We start from the raw sequence: 20,522 nt of genomic DNA on the forward strand, positions 1-20,522 counted from the left end.
TTTGCTGCAGCCACAACACTGCATTTTCGCAATATGGGACCCTGGCCTCAGGATGCGGAAACGCAGCTTTTTTGTTGAAAATTTTGCTGCAGTTTTTTGAGCCAAAGCCAGGAGTGAATTAAGCAGAAGTATAAGTACTTCCTATATGTTTCACATTCCTTTTGTACATTCTTGGACCCCCAAATTTCACCAAAATCTGAAACAAAAACCACTGCTTTTCCGCAATATGGGGTGTTAGCCTAATAGCATATCCCTCACTGATTGGAGTCCACATCATTTACTTTTATATATGCAGGTGACCATGTTGGGCTTTCACCTTGAGCATACATAGGCTTACAGAGGTTTATAGACCCTTTCATGTGAATGTGTCCCTACTAACGTAAACGGCTACTTTTTTGTGAAGGGTCTAGGGGCGTAACTTGAGGGGTTGCAGAGGGTGCAGCCACATCGGGGCCCATAAGCACTGGAATCAGTATTGAGATTGAAACCTCCATCTGGCCCATAAGCCAAGGCGACCCACAGATTACCCTAACCACACTAAGGGCTAGTTCACACGGGGCAAGAGGGGGCGGATTTTCACACGGAATCCGCCTCAAAATCTGCCCCCACACAATAGAGGTCTATGTAGACCGCTAGCAGTACAAACCGCTAGCGGAAAAAAGAAGCGAGCTGCCCTTTCTTCAGGCAGATTCTGCGGCTAAATCTCGTGACAGCACCCTCTGGACAAGGCCCATTCATTTGGGCCTAATACGGAGTGGAAATCCACGATGGGATGCCGGTGCACTGCACCAGCATCCCGTCGCGGCGGCTGCGACGGAATGTGTTCACGCAGAACCCCATGTGAACTAACCCTAAGGTTGATTAAACTCCTTAGAAACCGTAACCATCACTGTCAAGAATCCTATGTAGGGATGAGGTAGGGAGCCCCAGACAAAAGATTGCACCGGAGCCCACAAGACTTTAGTTACTGCACTGGAAAGACGATTGCAGTAAACTACTTCATGTGCAACCTGCTGCCATTGTTCAATACCCGCACCATATTCCTCACTAGGTACAATGTAACTACGCACTGACTAGCTCCATCCACTGACATACATAACTGGCGGCGATGGTGAAGTAGCAAAACACAAAATTCGCCTCAGGTTGTTCCCATGTGAGAGACCAACTGATAGGCAACTATATAGAACTTGTCAGACCTCATGGTGCAGTAAGCCTCTCGTACGGCTTTCTCATACAGCTCACAGGAGATGGAGGCCAGGGCACATGCACCACTGGGGCAGAGAGAGCAGGCACATGCACCGAGAATAGGGCGGGGAGAGCCGAGCGCTCGTAGCCTGTGCTCTGCCGCCTGAGTGTTGAGGGCCGGCCCCGGCCTCGCTTTCATTACGCGAGATTTCAGCTTGGCGCCGTGACCCCCATGTGAGAGCAGCAGCTCCTAGTAAACACTCCCAGAGCCGCTCAGACATGGCTGCCCTGCGCTCCCAGCACTAGGCAGCAATAATAATAATACTAATAACCGTAAGCGGTGGTGGCAGTGCACAGTAATAATAGCGGGCTAGTACTAGCAACGTGCAGCGCACTTCTCCTCAGCTGCAGCAGCAGAGCCTGCTCTGTCGGTGGAGCCTGTGCTGCCTTCTTTGTTGTGCTGCTGTGGCTGTCATCGACAACTCTGATGCATTAAAACAGTGACATTACTACGAAGACAAGGGAGACTGGGACAATCCAGAGAGGTGATTCTTTCTATTTCATCCTACAGCTTGGTGAGTGCATGAAAGATGTGGATCCAGGTGAGGACCATTGACGGAACAGAGACCCGCACCATCGATGACCTCTCCAGGCTTACCAAAATAGAGGGCTTAAGGTTAAAGATCCAGGAGAGTTTTAACGTCACCCCAGATCGTCAGCGCCTCTTCTATCGGGGGAAACAGGTAAACAATAGCAGGCGGTAATACATGACACCAAACACCGACATCACTGTGTGCACCCATTGCATTAATTGGGGTCTCTATAACATGGTAAATAAAGTGCTTTCAAGAGAGTACAAAGAGTGTCGTAACTTGGTAATCTAGTATGTGTTTCAATTCATTCCCCCAAGGACTGATGTTGTGGGTCGCAGGGGCTAAGAAGGGAAGAAAAAATTATTACCATAGCATATTCATGGACGTAGAATAAACAACACTCATATATTCTTTCCATCAATTGCGGGTAGCTATTCCTTTACTCACCCCCCAAAAAATTTAGGCCTCACGCTAATGAATGAATTGAGACGCATGCTGTATTAACAAAGTTTAGGCATGTCATGTACTCTCTTAATAAGCCTTATTTACCTAGCCCAGGGAACCCTTTCACCCTGCATTCCTTCACTATTTGGTAGGCGGACAGTGCATTAACCCCTGCAGCACCGAACACCCCGTGCCACTTTCAGCACTTCTGATCTTGTTTATTGTGTTGTTTCATAGATAAAGCATTTATCCTTGCTTACAAATCTAGCTTGGAACTACAACGCTATCATGTCGTATTTTGTATTAAATTGAGAAGTTACTAAACTTTTGATGAATATTACTACTTATCTCCTGTTTTCTGCATTGTGTTTTTTTTTTAATGCCTACGCGAGGTATTACATCCTCATTACAGTGTAGGCAGTGGATTTCATTCAGTATCTATCAGCTCTTCGCAGATTTCCTGGGCTACTTTGCTTTATTTCTGCTGCTTAACATCTTTTTCATAACACCTTTGTTTGGCTCTCTTTGGTGTAAATGTTCTTCTCCACCTCTGTTCTTGAATCAGAACTTCATACTTAACACCTATCATGCTCCAAGATTACAAAGAATGGGCCCCCATCAATGTGTGTTAGACATCTACTATTCTACTGTGTGTACTACTACTTCCTTTCTGGAAAGGCCTAGAAGACGTAACTTGGCATGCAAATACGCAAGTACTTTGCTAGCAGCGAGCGAGAGGCCTATAGAGCATTCACTTTGTGCCTTGATTTGTAGTTTTGTTGGCTGAGCGTAGAAAGGAACTCGCGATAGGAAAAGTAATTTAATTTATATAAAAAGTTTTATAAATGTATTTATTTATTAACACGAACTAATTAGCAGGAATATACTTGTGATTGGTACCCACTCATGCCTAAGTCAAATGCACTGGGTGCCTTGTAAGTGTCTGCTGTGGATTGTTTAAACCTACCTAACTGATTTTAGTTTTACATCCATTATTATATTTCTCATTACTAGTACTGTACAAGTCATGTATCAGTTTCACCATTTAAGCTTTTGTAAAAGCATAGACCCATACATGCATGTTTTCTTTTACAGTGGGATTGCTTTTAATGTTGTGGAACTTCAACTATCTTTTGTGTTATCCTTTAGGGTGCATTCACACTGAGTAAACGCTAGCTTATTTTGTAGAGTAAAATTACACTTGTAAATTTTGCTATCCCATTGACTTCAATGATATTTTTTTACAAGTGTAAAAATACGCCAGTAAAAAATACGCCTGTAAAAAATACGCCTGTAAAAATACGCCTGTAAAATGTCATTGAAGTCAATGGGATAGCAAAATTTACAAGTGTAATTTTACTCTACAAAATAAGCTAGCGTTTACTCAGTGTGAATGCACCCTTAGAGTTATGATTCTTTAACCCTTTTGCTTTTTTTTTTTTCTCTTATTATGATTGGTAAACCTGACTGCAAGACTCTTCCCACAAGCTGAAAAAGCCACTAAACTGTGTCTGTCTCTGCCATGTGACTTGTTTTCATGAACAATGTGTACTGGAAATGACAGCAAGGGCCTGTACGTGATGGCAGTATATGAAAGCCATTATTTAACTACTTAACATCCAGCCTACTGTTTATATTTTTTATAGAAATAATTCAATGTAAATTGATTAAGAAATATGGTAGAAATCTTACTTTATGTCTTGCTTAGTGTATATAGAAAAGCCAAACAGAAATATACCACTTCTTGGTAAATATTAACTTTGTGCATTTGGATGATAATTGATATCAATGATAGTCCTTCTCTAGTTCTAGAGGTTGAAAGAATTCTGTCATCAGGGCGAAGCATAATAAACCAGCAACACAGTTAGATAGGTCAGTCTCACCTGAATGTAACACCCTTTCACCCCATGACAAATCCTTCCTCCGTTGCCAAGATATTCCATTATTTCACAATATGCAATTGAGCGATTTGGAGCATAGAGGGCGGCTTCGTTTCTCCAAACTGCTACGCTCCACGCTGCTCTAATACAATCTTTTTACCCCCTCCCTTTTTTGAGTGACAGGGCCAGGGAGCTATGCTGAAATTTTGTCTGGCCCTGTGTTCTTGCTTTCATGCCAGCGTATTAGAGCAATGTGGAGCATAGCAGTTTGGAGCAACAGTGTTGCCATCAGTGGTCCAGACTACTCATTTGTATATTTTGAAATAAATCAATGTCTTGAAGGAAGACCTTTTCATGCGATAAAAAAGCATTACATTCAGGTAAGGCACATGCGCTGGGCTTTCTGTCATTTGGGCCTGGCAAGGGACCCAGAACGATGGGGAGCCCGTCCACTAAAACAGCAGTTACCCTCAGACAAGCATAGACTATAATAGCATCCGTTAGTGTCTGTTGGGTTTTGAGGTTTTTATGCTGAAACTGGCAAAGAGAAAAGTCCTCCATGCGGGACTTTTCTCTCCGCCAATTGTTTTGGTGGAATTTGCAGTGTGGTCTCCTACAGAGACTCTGACGCACATGTGAACCTAGCCTGAGCCTGACCTATCGAAAAGAGTTGCCAGTTTAATGTGCTTCCCCCTGGCGACAGACTCCCCTTAACTCACAACAGACATTCCTTGAAATATTAGGAAAAGCTTGCTAATTTGTTTAATGTGAATAGGAAATCATAGTTGATGTTTTTATGTATTAGATGTAGGCTTGTTTATTTTCTTTGTTTATAAATAGTGTACACAGTCTATCAGAGGTTGTGATGCTTTGCGTTTGTCTGTATGGACAAAATTGTGCAATACACCTTTTCCTATAACCAGTCTTTATCTCGCCAGTCAGTTTTGTTTTTCTCAAATCTTTTCCAGTGTGCACAATTAATGAGAGGCATCTGGCACAGTATGGCTTCCCGCCTCCTCGCATTACAGCATGTTATGGTTGTGTGATCACAATACTGCACTGTGTTTGGTTACTTGAACTTTCATTTGAAACATGTAAAATAGTAGTTGGTTTTTTATTGGTTCTCACTTTCTTTAGATGTAATGTTTTTGATAATTTGTAGTATCTGCTACTGTGTTTTCATTTTCCACTTTAAGACCATAGAATTTAGTCATAATAGATGAAGTGAGGCTATGATTGGTTTATTTACTTGGAAATTGAATTGTAACATTTATGTTATGATAATTAGTTTGACAATACAATAATAACTAGAGTAACAGATCTTTATAATGTCTGTAGGTGTGGTTTGCCTTCCTTTTAGTTCAGGCCCGCATGCTTTACAAAATCATGAAGATCATGATTTTTGGTTTTCTAAATTGGACAATATAGAACGGAGCTACATGTCTTTGCATGGAAAGTGTTACTTTTTGTACTTTTTGTTCTAATTGCTCTTCTCATATGGCATTTGAGATTTTAGGTTGTAACAATATATGCAACTGCTAATATATGCAATATATGCAATATATGCAACTCCTAATTTTTGCCTTCTTAGGATAGGCAACTCTGTGTAAATCTGCAGTTTAAAAAGTTGTTTTATACTGTTTTAGTGTCATCCACTTGCAGACTTCTATATTAATTTGAGTATGGGGCAAGATAAAACAAATCTTGATTATGGCAGCCCTTTACTTGCTCCCTGCTCTCAGCTGCAAATAGATAAATTGTCAGAGGGGGCGTTCCTTACCGTCTAGCGATGATGCTGAGTTGTGAGGAACGCTCCCCAGTACAAGTCAATGAACAAGTACTGTTCGGGGGGGATGGGGGGCATTCTTCACAGACCAGCTAGACTGTCAGGAACGCTCTTCTGATGAAGATCAATGCCGAAACTAACTGCACTAATATCTCCAGCCTGGGGCGCATAATGGCAAAGCTGACAGTGCACTGAATGCAGCACAGTGTCATCTTTCTAGCAGTATTTAAAACCACATGTGCAGGAGGACATGAAAAGTCCTCTTTTAAAGGGGTTATCCAGCTTCCAAATATTATCTGCCAATGCCCACATGAGAAGTAAACACAGGGAGTGAGAACAGGCAGATGAATCATAGAAAGTGTATTTTTTTTTTTTTTTTTTCAAAGATTCACTGCATGTAAATAACAGTGATACAAGGAGTCTCAAGTAAAATAAAGCCATGGAAAGGCTGCACAAGGACACAGTGAGTATTTAGCACTGCTGCGCATGTATTTGCTGATAATTTTTGGAAGCTGGATAACTCCTTTAAATAGCATATCAAACACTAACAGCATTGATTGCTCAGGAATTGTGAGAGCTAGAGGAATTATTCCAACTGTGCTGGAATTAGTTGAGCAGTATCTATTAAAGGGGCTCTATCACTGGGAAAAGTCATTTGTAACTAATCACATCCTTGCATAGCCTTTAGAAACTCTATTCCACACCTACCTTTAGTATATAGATTGCCTCGGTGGTTTCTGAATAAGTCCGTTTTTATTCATATGCTAATTAGTCTGGTGCATGATACATCGTGCATTCCTCTCCTGTTGTTTCCTATGGGAGGCTGCTGCTGATGACTCAGCTTCCTGTTTGCCTCACACGCATAGGAGATAATAGGAGAGAGGAGGCTGCTGGGAACTTCCTGTACTGGCTGGAAGCTCATTAGCATATGAATAAAAACTGACTTATTCAGAATCCACTGAGGCAATTTACATACTAAAGGTAGGTGTGGAATAGCATTTCTAAAGCCTATGCAAGGATGTGTTTAGATAAAAATGACTTTTCCCAGTGATAGAGCTCCTTTAAATAATGTAAAGAGCTGTACTTGTTTGGAGGTGATGAAAGGTCCTCTTTAAAACTGTGCATGCTCTTGGTCAATTTTGTTAAAGAACTTGTACAACTCTTAAACATTCGTACATTTATCTTTCAATACTCCACTATGAAAAGAACTTGAGAATGGAGTTGGCAGTCACCCACATTTACTTGTCAATTTGTGAAAGCTGGGGAAAACAGTAGTAAAGTTAATTTATAGTTGTGTGGGAGGGAGGGGGGGAGGTTTCCCACCACTTCACTATTTTTTAGTATTGTAAACCATATTTTTTTCTTGTATGTCGAAGGGCATTTAATTAATGTGCTGTAAATTTGAGGAGGGAGACTGAGCTATTTGTGAGTTCATATTTGACTTCTGGGAGATGGTAGTGGGATGGTAGGAATACTGCTGTGACATTTTGAAGGGAGAGAAATTAGAGGCAGGAATGCTTTGAATGGTTTGGGGAAGTGGGTGGGGGCAAGTTGCTGCTGAACGCATGGGGAAGGGGGAAGGGGCAGCTGCTGTGACCACTTGGGGAAGCAGGAGGGGTGTTCTGCTTTTACTACTATGTAAGAAAAAGAGTTGCAGACCTGTAATTATCAAAGGGAACTCTGTTTTGACTGTTGACTGGGGAGTCTGTTTTTGGGCCCTGATGCAATAATTTCACTTTTCACATACCTCCATGAAACTGGAGGTATGTTCCCCCTATGCCTTTATAGCTAGTGAACCACACACTGTTCTCCCTCATTCAGAACTTAATCAAATAAATATTAACACATTGCACCCTAATAACGTGCTATAAAAATGCAGATATATAGGACCACATAGCATACAAGTAACTGTTTTTCTCTAGCTGTACCTCCTTATTTACTCCCTGTGCCATACAGATAGTTGGGGATTGAGAGATCTTTACAGTTGTATCTGCTCTTTTCTAATCAGTTTTTTTTTCCCTCTCCTATACCCTGTTTATGATTATGGGGGCTGGCAATTTACTTGAGATTCTCTGGTAACTTAGGCTCAGTTCACACTACTGCCACTGTCTGCCCTGGGGATTTGTTGTAAACCCCGGGGAAACTGGACAAAGGACGGCTTGCTGGCGGTCAACTTAAAAACCCATTCACTTGAATGGGTTTTTAAAGGCGACCGCCGGTGTCCATATGTGGCCTCTCCACCTGGAAACCGTCTTTTTTTTTTTTTTTTTTTGCACAGACACAGTCGTACATGCAGTACTTTGGCCGCATAAAGACACCGGCGGTCACCTTTAAAATCTCATTCAAATGAATGGGTTTTAAAGTTGACCGCCGGAAAGCCGTCCCCTGCCCAGTTTCCCTGGGGTAAACCCCGGGGCGGACAGCGGCAGTAGTGTGAACCCAGCCTTAGCGATATGCCTTACAGCACTCTAATGGCTTTAGGCAGCAATAGTCTGGAGCTGACTCTCTTAACTATGAGAGTTTTCTACATATGCTTTGTGCAAGGAGGCAGAGTAGATAATATGTCAGTAGATGGATGTTATGTAGTGTTATCTACAGAAGTTTTATCTTCTGTTATGTCTATCTTAGGCTGGGTTCACTATTGTTAATGTGAATATTCATTTCTATCATCCTAGGACAGACCTAGGATGACAGCAACGAACATTAAACTGTTGCAGAGAACAGGCGCACACTGATTCTGTCTGTTCCCATTGAAGCTTTCCATCAAGTTTGTTTATTGTTGTAGTAGAAGATAAAGTTGTGCATGCAGGAGTTTTTCTTCCTTTACAAAAGTAAACAAACATGACAGAAGATAGTGTCCCTCATGTTGTTTGCATTAGTGTCAATAGGAACAGAGACTGAATCAATCTGTGTCCATTCTCTGCAACAGTTTAATGTCCGTTACTGTCATCCTATAACAGAAGACAGCAACAAACATTAACAATGGACGTGTGAACCTGGCCTTACTTTTCATGTAAATGAAGTGACTGCTGCAAGAAAAACTCCCACAGAATTGACAATAATAATGAGAGAGTTTTGGTTGAACATCAGGTGTGTTAATAAGTCTGATGGTGTTCATACAAGTCAGAATTACAACAAGCAATCACAAAATTTGTTGTCAGATAGCTGCTACAAAGCCATTGTTAATCAAATTTCACTTTACAGGATATAAGCTGTCATCTGAAGCCTGTTTCTGCTGTATAGGCCTGAGTGGTGGTAGGCAAACCACAAATCTGTACAGGAAAGCCAATGTGTTCAACATTAGCAAAAGCTGATATTTTAGATTTTGTCTACTGTTTGCTTAAATAGAGAAAATAGCAATAGAAATCATCTTCTGGCATGTAATCAGTACACGTGGGAAGAGCTCATTGGTGAAGTCTGTAGTCTCAGAACACCAGTAATCTCCAGAAAAAATAGGCCCTGCAGACCTGTAAGGGGAGCCTGTCACATTGAACATATAGATTGATCGGCATGATCTTCAGTAGCTGATAACATTGATATAGTTTTGTGGCAGAAGATTGTCTCTTCTGTTGCTGTTGTTGTCTGAGTAAGCTACAAAGGGCCACATGTTTTCTGTGCAGTGATATATAGTATTACACAACTTAATAGGCCACCCTTTAGTAAGTGGGCACTACGTGCCCCTTCCTGCAGCTTTCTGGCAGTATTCAGGTGTTTCTGTTACTAGATATGTGACTGAACATTTGATGAATCTATAGAGGTTTATTCAGATCACTGGCTGGGTGCTTAGACTTTTAGTACCAGAAATACCTGAAAAATGACAAAAGGGTGGCAGTTTCTTTCTGGACATCAAGGGTGTTATGAGGGTACAGATTTCACCAATGTGATTTTTCAGTATTTTATTTAAGACATGTATAGTGGCAGAAAATAATTTTGACTGAAATTCTGCTTTAGAGCTTGTGCTAGACAGGGTGAAGATAGTCAGACTTTCTCATTCTACCATTAAGTCTACTTGCTACAGTGAGTAAACTGTTCATCATAGTCTGTAGCAACAGGAAAAAGCCTGCATGGAATATATCAGACTCTGGCTCAGGCTTACAGCCATTTCACATTCTTAGTGAGCACTAGATTAGCGATGCTTTGAAATAGAGAATTTAATTGAATGTATATATCATTAGCTGTATGTATTGGTTAAATGTATTGGAGATCCGAATGCTTATGGTGAAGTTAGCATCACTTGATCCAAGTATGCATATTTATCTATTGAATGTACCCCTTGCTTCTGTGTATGTGTGAATGTATGCAAAGTGTGTGTATTTAAAGGGATCCTATCATTCAGAAGTAATTTTTTTGTCCCTAACACATCAGAATAGCCTTAAGAAAGGCTATTCGTTTCCTACCTTTAGCTGTCTTCTCCGCGCCACCGTTTCGCAGAAATACCGGTTTTCGTCGGTATGCAAATGAGTTCTCTTGCAGCACTGGGAGCGGGCCCCAGCTCTCAAACAGCACTGGGGAATCCCCAATGCTGCCAGAGAACTCACTTTGTAACTTGTAGGCCTCGGGCAGAGCTGATTGCGCATGCCCACAGGCCACAAGAAAATAGCTGCTTACTTACTTTGTAAGCAGCCATTTTTCTTGTGGCCTGTGAGCATGCGCAGTCGGCTCTGCCCGAGGCCTACAAGTTTCAAAGCCTCCGCCGGAAGAAGACACAGGAAGAGGACGTTCCTGAAGAAGATGGAGGCGGCACTGGAGAGTTCTCTGGCAGCATTGGGGACGCCCCTAGTGCTGCGGCCCTCCCCCAGTGCTGCAAAATAACTCATTTCCATATCGGCAAAAACCAGTATTTCTACGGAACGGCGGCGCGGAGAAGACATCTAAAGGTAGGAGAAGAATAGCCTTTCTTAAGGCTATTCTGACGTGTTAGGGACCAAAAATTACTTCTGAATGATATGATCCCTTTTAATATAAACTATTGGAGTGCCCAATGGTTTCTATAAGGTGACCATTTTACTTAAAGGTTTTCTCTATGGCTTACTTGGCCTCAAGAATTTACAAAGAATATTCTATATGTTTGCACAGTGAGAAATCTGAAGTTTTAAAAGCTCAACCCTTTGCAGAATATATATCTGAGTAATTTTTCTTTACATACACCATTGCAGCTAACACTTTTCTGATGAAAGCTGTGCTCAGAATGAGAAATGCATTTGTTTCCCGCAGATTTTCTTTATCTTTCCACATATGACAGTGATTGGAAAATAAAAGACACGCCATGCTGCTCTGATCAGAGGCAATTATGTCAAGGAAGTTCACTCAGTTACAATGGCAAAGGTCAAAGGAAAAGAGGATGGTTTTTCACTACTTCTCTTGTTGGCTTCGGCTGCTATTTCTCAGTTAGAAATATTTAGTGTTTAAGTGAATAGTAAAAAATGCAAACAAATCATCCAAGTAATCCCAGAAAATGTAAAGACTAATGGTTGAAAAATATGTATTTGTTTTGCATATTTTAGTACAAAACTTTGTTTTTGTCAAATTATGTTATAAAATATTCCTGTTTGCACATTCTTTTGTATTTACTGTAATTGTGAACATTTTGTCAGCTTCCTGTTACTTAACTTTAGGCTTCTGGAATTTAAATCCCTTTGAAACTATGCCATGCAAATGTTCAGTCGATTACTTTACACGAGTGTGCTTAGGTCATCAGCACATGAAAGATTAAACCAGCTACATTAATATACATAAATAAAAGGAAAAATAAAAGTTTGTAGGTTTTTTTTTTCCTGTGTGTGTTTGAAAAGGTGCATTGTAAGTGCATCACATTGAAGTTAGTTTTCAATTCATCAACCTGTTTCTAATCAAATTTAGTACCAAAAACATTAACCATTTTTTTTGTCTGATAGGAAAAACCAACTTTTTATTTGGTAGATTTATTTGCCTATTTTCCAAGTGTTTTTGGATTGCTTATTGGATTACATGCAGTGCCCTTTTCGTGTTTAGTTAGATGATTTCATGTGTCTGCATTTCATGGTAAATTAATAGTTATATTTCCAGTTGTTTTTAGCCTAGTCTTGATCAAAACTGTTTAGCAAAGTACTTTGGAATTTTTTGTTTCTTTTCCTAAATAACACCCATTATGGCTTAAGTGAATTCAAATTCTCCTCAACTCTTCAGTGTTATGTTGTCAAAATTTCAGCTAAATGTGAAGTGTATTGTTATGTAATTTCTGATTACATTCATTAAAGTGGCTCTAAACTGGGCATACACCTAAACAGAACCTGCCATGTTCTCAAACCCTTTAACGGGGTATTCCGATTCTTCTTTTAACCCCGTGTAGAGGCTTAAAATAACAAATGCTGCATACTCCCATTTCCATTCAACCAGGGATGCAGCGGAGAGTCTCCATTTGGGTCTTTGGTGTTTTTGACCTTTGGCTCGCACATAAATGATATAGCCATTCAGCATGAAAATGGAATATCACAATTTAGAAACTGATTGGCTAACACCCTCACCTGTAGGCAAAATATCTACAAACATATTAGACTAGAATGGAGACTCTTTGCTGGATCTCCAGGCAAATGGAGAGGGGTGCATGAAGAATTTGTGATTTTAAAGGTTATGTTTTTTTTTTGTTTTTTTTTTATTATTGGAGGAAGTGTGAGAGGGGCTTCCACCTCAAAATCCTCCTCAAAAATTGCCCAACTCTATCCCATTCGTTTTAGTAGTATGTGGAAGATTTTTTATTTTTTTTATCCTCTACCTGATTATTTTATTTTTTTTCCGCTAGAAGGGAAAAAAAAAAGTATCATGTCCTTTTTTCAAGTAGATTCTGACTGAGAATCCCATAGAAATGAGGGTAAGGTGGTCATATAGATGGTATGTCGAAAGAAAAGAAATAAAGAACATCACAGAGGAAGAAATGAATGGAGTTCCCAAAAAAGTAGTTTAAAAAAATAAAAATGCTAGACTCCTGATTGCTAGGCAAAAAATTGTTTACAAAAGCTTTGAAATCTGCTTAACAAAATTTTAAGCAGGGTTTTTTTTTTTTTTTTTTTTTTTAAATCTAACAAACTTTTATGAACTTACCCCAAGAGGGTAAACGATGGTTAAGAAAATCAACTGTGGCACGATGAAAGATAGGTTGAAAGCAAAGTTGTTGTTTTTTTAGACACATGAATGCTCAAAAATCAGATCAGGTGGTATGTGAAGATTGTGTGATACCCCTATTTGTGACTGGTGGCAAAAACTGGCCTATTATCAAACTGAGAGGGACAGAATCCTTGAACTGACCTTGATTTATTATACCACGAGATTTCTACACTCCTAGGCCAAGATATCAGCACTGTTGAACATTGCATTTCCTGGTGGTTGGAAGAATGACAGAAAGAGTGGCATTTTCCTACTAGGCAGGCTTGTGGATGTTCTGCTGAGAATTCACGCCACTGCACTCGCAGGCTATCATGGTGCACCTCAAGATGGCAAGTCTGTGCTCTTCAGCGTTGAGTCCAGCTTTTATTTCAGATGCAATGATAGAGATTGGTCTGAGACCACTTGGGCAATGCTGTGAAGAGTCCTTCACAAAAGATCCTCACACCTCATGCTAGGATTATGGTGTGGGGGTGGTATAATGTTCGGATGTCGGACTCTTCTAATTTTTATCTCAGATTACACTAAAAGTTTGTGCTTCTATTGATTTGATCATGAAACCAGTGGTATGGCTAATTCTCTAAAGTGTCCCAGGAACCATGTTCAACAATGCCAGACCAAATGTTGCTCATGCTACTGTTAGTAGCTTGTGTGGTCTAAACGTGCTACCATGACCTTCAGTGTCTACACACCAGTAACCAGTCATGATGATATGCATGCCCAATTGCATTCTGTATGGCATAATTTTCCTCAGACAACCATTAAATTCCTCAGTGACTGCATGCCAATGTGTAATTTCATGTATTTTTTTTCTTGCTTATTGCTCATGCTCGACACTGAGTAAGCCGCAATGTTGTGAGTTGTGAATATTTTGTGTCCATTTTTATTATTTGCATAACATTAACATGTCTATCAATACTGTGAGCAAAAAGTAGTGTTTAATTGTGTTAATTGACATTAAGTGAATAAACAACGAGAAATCTAAATCAAACCAACATTTGGAGTTACCAGCCCTTTGGTGAGGCAGTACTGGAAGTGATAATAGGATCCCCACAAAGCCCTAAACATAACATTATTGAGCCTGTGTGGGATTACATGAAGAGACATAATGATTTGAGCAAGCCTATATCCACAGCAGATCTGTTTTATTGAAGATTAGAGATGAGCGAACACTAAAATGTTCGAGGTTCGAAATTCGATTCGAACAGCCGCTCACTGTTCGAGTGTTCGAATGGGTTTCGAACCCCATTATAGTCTATGGGGAACATATACTCGTTAAGGGGGAAACCCAAATTCGTGTCTGGAGGGTCACCAAGTCCACTATGACACCCCAGGAAATGATACCAACACCCTGGAATGACACTGGGACAGCAGGGGAAGCATGTCTGGGGGCATAAAAGTCACTTTATTTCATGGAAATCCCTGTCAGTTTGCGATTTTCGCAAGCTAACTTTTCCCCATAGAAATGCATTGGCCAGTGCTGATTGGCCAGAGTACGGAACTCGACCAATCAGCGCTGGCTCTGCTGGAGGAGGCGGAGTCTAAGATCGCTCCACACCAGTCTCCATTCAGGTCCGACCTTAGACTCCGCCTCCTCCGGCAGAGCCAGCGCTGATTGGCCGAAGGCTGGCCAATGCATTCCTATGCGAATGCAGAGACTTAGCAGTGCTGAGTCAGTTTTGCTCAACTACACATCTGATGCACACTCGGCACTGCTACATCAGATGTAGCAATCTGATGTAGCAGAGCCGAGGGTGCACTAGAACCCCTGTGCAAACTCAGTTCACGCTAATAGAATGCATTGGCCAGCGCTGATTGGCCAATGCATTCTATTAGCCCGATGAAGTAGAGCTGAATGTGTGTGCTAAGCACACACCTTCAGCTCTACTTCATCGGGCTAATAGAATGCATTGGCCAGCGCTGATTGGCCAGAGTACGGAACTCTACCAATCAGCGCTGGCTCTGCTGGAGGAGGCGGAGTCTAAGATCGCTCCACACCAGTCTCCATTCAGGTCCGACCTTAGACTCCGCCTCCTCCAGAGCCAGCGCTGATTGGCCGAATTCCGTACTCTGGCCAATCAGCACTGGCTAATGCATTGTATTGGCGTGATGAAGCAGTGCTGAATGTGTGTGCTTAGCACACACATTCAGCTCTACTTCATCGGGCTAATAGAATGCATTGGCCAATCAGCGCTGGCCAATGCATTCTATTAGCTTGATGAAGCAGAGTGTGCACAAGGGTTCAAGCGCACCCTCGGCTCTGATGTAGCAGAGCCGAGGGTGCACAAGGGTTCAAGCGCACCCTCGGCTCTGATGTAGCAGAGCCGAGGCTGCACAAGGGTTCAAGTGCACCCTCGGCTCTGCTACATCAGAGCCGAGGGTGCGCTTGAACCCTTGTGCAGCCTCGGCTCTGCTACATCAGAGCCGAGGGTGCGCTTGAACCCTTGTGCACACTCTGCTTCATCAAGCTAATAGAATGCATTGGCCAGCGCTGATTGGCCAATGCATTCTATTAGCCCGATGAAGTAGAGCTGAATGTGTGTGCTAAGCACACACATTCAGCACTGCTTCATCACGCCAATACAATGCATTAGCCAGTGCTGATTGGCCAGAGTACGGAATTCGGCCAATCAGCGCTGGCTCTGCTGGAGGAGGCGGAGTCTAAGGTCGGACCTGAATGGAGACTGGTGTGGAGCGATCTTAGACTCCGCCTCCTCCAGCAGAGCCAGCGCTGATTGGTCGAGTTCCATACTCTGGCCAATTAGCGCTGGCCAATGCATCCCTATGGGAAAAAGTTTATCTCACAAAAATCACAATTACACACCCGATAGAGCCCCAAAAAGTTATTTTTAATAACATTCCCCCCTAAATAAAGGTTATCCCTAGCTATCCCTGCCTGTACAGCTATCCCTGTCTCATAGTCACAAAGTTCACATTCTCATATGACCCGGATTTGAAATCCACTATTCGTCTAAAATGGAGGTCACCTGATTTCGGCAGCCAATGACTTTTTCCAATTTTTTTCAATGCCCCCGGTGTCGTAGTTCCTGTCCCACCTCCCCTGCACTGTTATTGGTGCAAAAAAGGCGCCAGGGAAGGTGGGAGGGGAATCGAATTTTGGCGCACTTTACCACGCGGTGTTCGATTCGATTCGAACATAGCGAACACCCTGATATCCGATCGAACATGTGTTCGATAGAACACTGTTCGCTCATCTCTATTGAAGATGATACTGAATGGAAAACAAGTGCGATAATTTGCATAAAGTTTCACCACATAGGGTATAGTAGTGTGCGAATCAACATAATTTTGACTTCATATAGACATAATACAAAAAACGGGGTTAGAAAGGTTCACCAACGGGCAAGACACTGGGACCCATGCGAAGTACAATACATATTTGCAGTCTTCTATGCATGAATAGAGTTTTGAGGGAGATTCTGGTGCGTTTGCCAATCCAAACATATTTTACTGTATAGTACGAAACGTTACTGCTGGTATAACGATTGGGAGGGAGCAAAATAATTATAGAAAATTGGGTTTTAATGGAATGTATTCTTCCTAACCAGGAAAAGGAATGAATGGCCTACTTAGGAAATGTAAGCGCACCAGGAGTGACCATATAATCTGCCACACAGAGAGGGAGATCTCCCACCTCAAATAGGAGTGCCATTGAGTCATGTAGGAAAGTCTTGGAGGGGAATCCAGGGTAGAGGTAGAGAGGAGGGTGTAAATGTCACTAATTAGACTCTGGGTAGTGAAATTACCCCAGCTCGTGAGCTCGAAGCCTATAGGTTTGGAAAAGCTAAGTTGGGGCTGAAGTAGGAAGGCCAGTTGTGTGGTATGTGAATAATAAGAAGCAGGCTGTCAAGGGGAGATTAAATTTGGATTGCAGGGTCCAGAAGTTCAATAGTGTCCTGGTGAATGGATCCACTATGTCTGCGTAATGGAAGAGGTCAGTATCGGCCTGGTGTTTAATGACAACTGACGAGAAGCTGGGATGCAAGGCCGGGGTTGAAGTGGATGGATGACATGGCGGCTTTTACAGATGTTTTTATTTTAACTTTAAGACTGTAGAAAGGTGAAAATATTAGGGAGGAATACATGAGAATTAGTAACCTTGAGAAATAGGTCATCATTAAATAAACTCAACTTTTAAGCAGAACAGTGGGTGATGGTAACATCCAGGTTAGATCGAATGTCTTACAAACAATGCAGGGGAGAGGTGACATCCCTTAGCTATTTTTATGGAATGTGACTGAGAAAAAGGTGACTTTAAGTAAGCTGTTAGTAGTCATGAGGAGGTTCTAAAGGGATGAGGGAATTCAAATTTTTCCAGAGTTGTGAAAAGTTAGGGTCAAAGGACAATGTCGAGCGCTAGGATCAAAAGAGCTGAGTGGGAATCATGGACAGACTATATCAGGGCAACATCATCAGGCACTAGTGATTTCTTTTAAGTTACAATATCTAATTACCGTATTTATAGGAAATATCTATATATAAAAAAAAAAGCCTGGATCCACTCGGGTACCTTCTCCATGTGAGTCATCAGGACAGTGGACAGGACAGGACACCACCTGCGAAATATTTAAAAAAAAAAAGGGTTGAACAGAATTATGACTAACTAGTAACAGGGCAGTGAACATTTATAAGGTGGACCACAAATATATAATGAGGCAATCCTTTTTTGGCTGACAACTTCACTGCAGCTGTAATTTGCAGCAGATTATCAACCAGCGGTTCTGCTGGCGAACAAACCACTGCTAAGGCCTGGTTCACATCTACAACGGTAATCTGTTTGGGGGTGTCCGTGGGGGCCTTCCTGAACGGACTACCAAACGCATTGGCAAGCGGACAGGAAACTAGATCATAAACTATTTTTGTGTCTGCATGTTCTGTGCGGAAAGCACACGGACCCCATTATAGTCTATGGGGTCTGTGTGCTCTCACTGCACACCACTTTCCAATGTGGTTGATAGTACGTTTGGGAGGGTCCCCATGCGGACTCCCTGAACGGATTACCGACGCAGATGTGAACCAGGCCTAACTTGTAATGAGTGGTACTTGCCCAAAATGCATGAAAATGCTAGAGCAGGTAATTGTAAGGATACGCGTTTTGTCACTTTGTCTATTCGGTATTTTAAAATTAATAACTGTGAGGAATACACATGGATTAAGTTGATTTGTACTGTTTTGTACTTTTTTGTACTGTTTTGGTTATATGGGGACTTAAATGTGCTGAGGTCTAGCCCAGGTTCTGTATTTTTTTTTTTTTGAAACACCAAGTTTTGTGCTGATTGAAGCACCAGGTTCCGAGAACAGATAATGAAGGGAGATGGGTGCTGAGTGGCGATCATGTAACCTGGTGTTAGAACAAGACTGAAAACCTCACATGCAAGTAAATTTAACATGTAATTTTATCATGTTAAAGGGGCTATCCAGATTCAGACTAATAGAGACAAATGTCATTGTTTTGTATATTGAAAAGTTGTACAATTTTCCAATATACTTTGTCAATTTCTCACAGTTTTTTTTTAGAGCTCTGCTTGCTGTCATTCATAAAAATCAGTCCATGGTCATGTGATGTGCACAGTTCGTTACCAGGTATATATCTGATTACTGTGCTGTGACTGTAACGAGCTGTGCACCTGTGTCCATCACATGACCATGGACTGATTTTTTTTTTTTTCCCACTGGAAGTAAGCACATTGAATAACTGCAAATGGGGGTCTATTAAACTGAGGAATTAATACATTAAGTATATAATACAAAATTGTCTAACTTTTATACAATTATATGAATTATACAAACAATAATTTCTGTCAATGTGAAAATCTGAAACTGGGCAACCCATTTGAAGCATTATATTGTTGTTCATTTAAAAATATTTCAAAATCTGTTCAAATTTATGTCTGCATAAAATGAGTGATTCATGAAATAAGCATGTTTACTCATTCATTCATTTGTTCATTGGAAACTGACAATTTTACTTTCATGCCTTTTTCACCACTCATTTCCTGTTGTACTTTAGCTATGAATGTGCAAGTGATTAAGATTTTTTTTAAAACCATTTCTGGATGTTTGTTAACCACTTCCGGACCGCCCATAAACTATATACGTCCGGGAAGTGGTTGCCTTGTTCTGACAGGACGTACCTGTATGTCCAAGTCAGAACACAGCAGCTGCACGGAGATCGTTTAGCTGCTTTCACTAGGAGCGGGCTGTAACTTCAGCCGGAGCTCCCAGAGAGATAGCAGGGAAGATTTATTACCTCCTCTGCTATCTCTGTGTATACAGGCTATGGACGCAGCCATAAATCAGCTGCCCTCTGACCCGGCAGACACATGATCGGCTGGGAGCAGTGTCCTGCCAGAGCTGCTGGGTCCTACAGGACCCCAGATCAGCTCTGTATACTGTGTATACAGTGTGCAGGAGTCTGTATTTCTCCTGTAACTGAGGTTAAATGTACCAGCCCCAGTTATAGGAGAAATCAGCCTCAAGTACAAAAAAAAAGTGATCAGATGTCCCCAAATGTCTCTTATCACCTTATGGGGACACGATCTGGGAAAAAAATAAAATAAAAATATAATAAAGTTGTTTTTTTTTTTTAAAAAAAAAGTAAATAAAATAATAAAAAATAAATAAATAATACGCTAATAAAACGCCGTTATTAAAGGTTATAGCCCCACCACCGACGACACCGTACAAAATAAAAATTACCGTAACAGAGAGGAAAAACTATATTATAAAGTTTTTCAGTGACACTTTGTGTTATTAAATAAAAAAAATTATAAATTGAAAACCAGACACAATTTCCCTCCTATTTTGTTTATATTTTCCTGGATATAAAAAAAATTAAAACACATTTGAAAATAAAAATAATCTAAAAATAAAGCCCTATGTGTCCCTGAAAAAAGACGCAAAAATTAGTTGACTAAGACATACGAGAAAAATTTTACAGACCTCAAAACCGCACATACATAATAAACCTAAAATGTGTCTGGTCCTGGACCACAAATTGGCCCAGTACTGAAGTGGTTAAAAGATGAAATATGTTTATACATAGCAGGAAATAAAATTTAAGAGCATTTAGTAGCTAATGCCTTTTAATGGCCTACTGGAAAGATGACCATATACTTTTGAGACTATTTTACTTTATATAAAAAGAATATAGAAATAGTATGGTAAATGAGACAAGTGATTTCAAAAATCTTGAATACCAGCAGCTAGTATTTGATATATCTATGGAATGTGAACATTTTTTTGTCCATGGATAATGGTTATGTCTATACACTGTGTGCAGAATTATTAGTAAAATTAGGATTTTGATCACATCATCCTTTTTATACATGTTGTCCTACTCCAAGCTGTATAGGCTTGAAAGCCAACTACCAATTATGTAAATCATGTGATTTGCATCTCTGTAATGAGGAGGGGTGTGGTCTAACATCAACATCCTATATAAGGTGAGCTCAATTATTAGGCAACTTCCTTTCC

General features: G+C 40.9%; 1 protein-coding gene across 1 annotated transcript in view; it reads left to right on the forward strand.

The window, feature by feature from the left end:
- The first annotated feature begins 1,418 nt into the window (after positions 1-1,418).
- UHRF2 (ubiquitin like with PHD and ring finger domains 2) overlaps positions 1,419-20,522 on the forward strand; it is an 88,705-nt gene continuing 69,601 nt past the window's right edge. Inside the window, exon 1 of the mRNA XM_075278919.1 lies at positions 1,419-1,928. Coding sequence (XP_075135020.1) covers positions 1,776-1,928 — 153 coding nt within the window. The 5' untranslated portion in view covers positions 1,419-1,775. The remainder of the gene's footprint in view (positions 1,929-20,522) is intronic.

The sequence above is a fragment of the Leptodactylus fuscus genome, chromosome 1 (assembly GCF_031893055.1).
Source record: "Leptodactylus fuscus isolate aLepFus1 chromosome 1, aLepFus1.hap2, whole genome shotgun sequence".
Classification (NCBI taxonomy): domain Eukaryota; kingdom Metazoa; phylum Chordata; class Amphibia; order Anura; family Leptodactylidae; genus Leptodactylus; species Leptodactylus fuscus.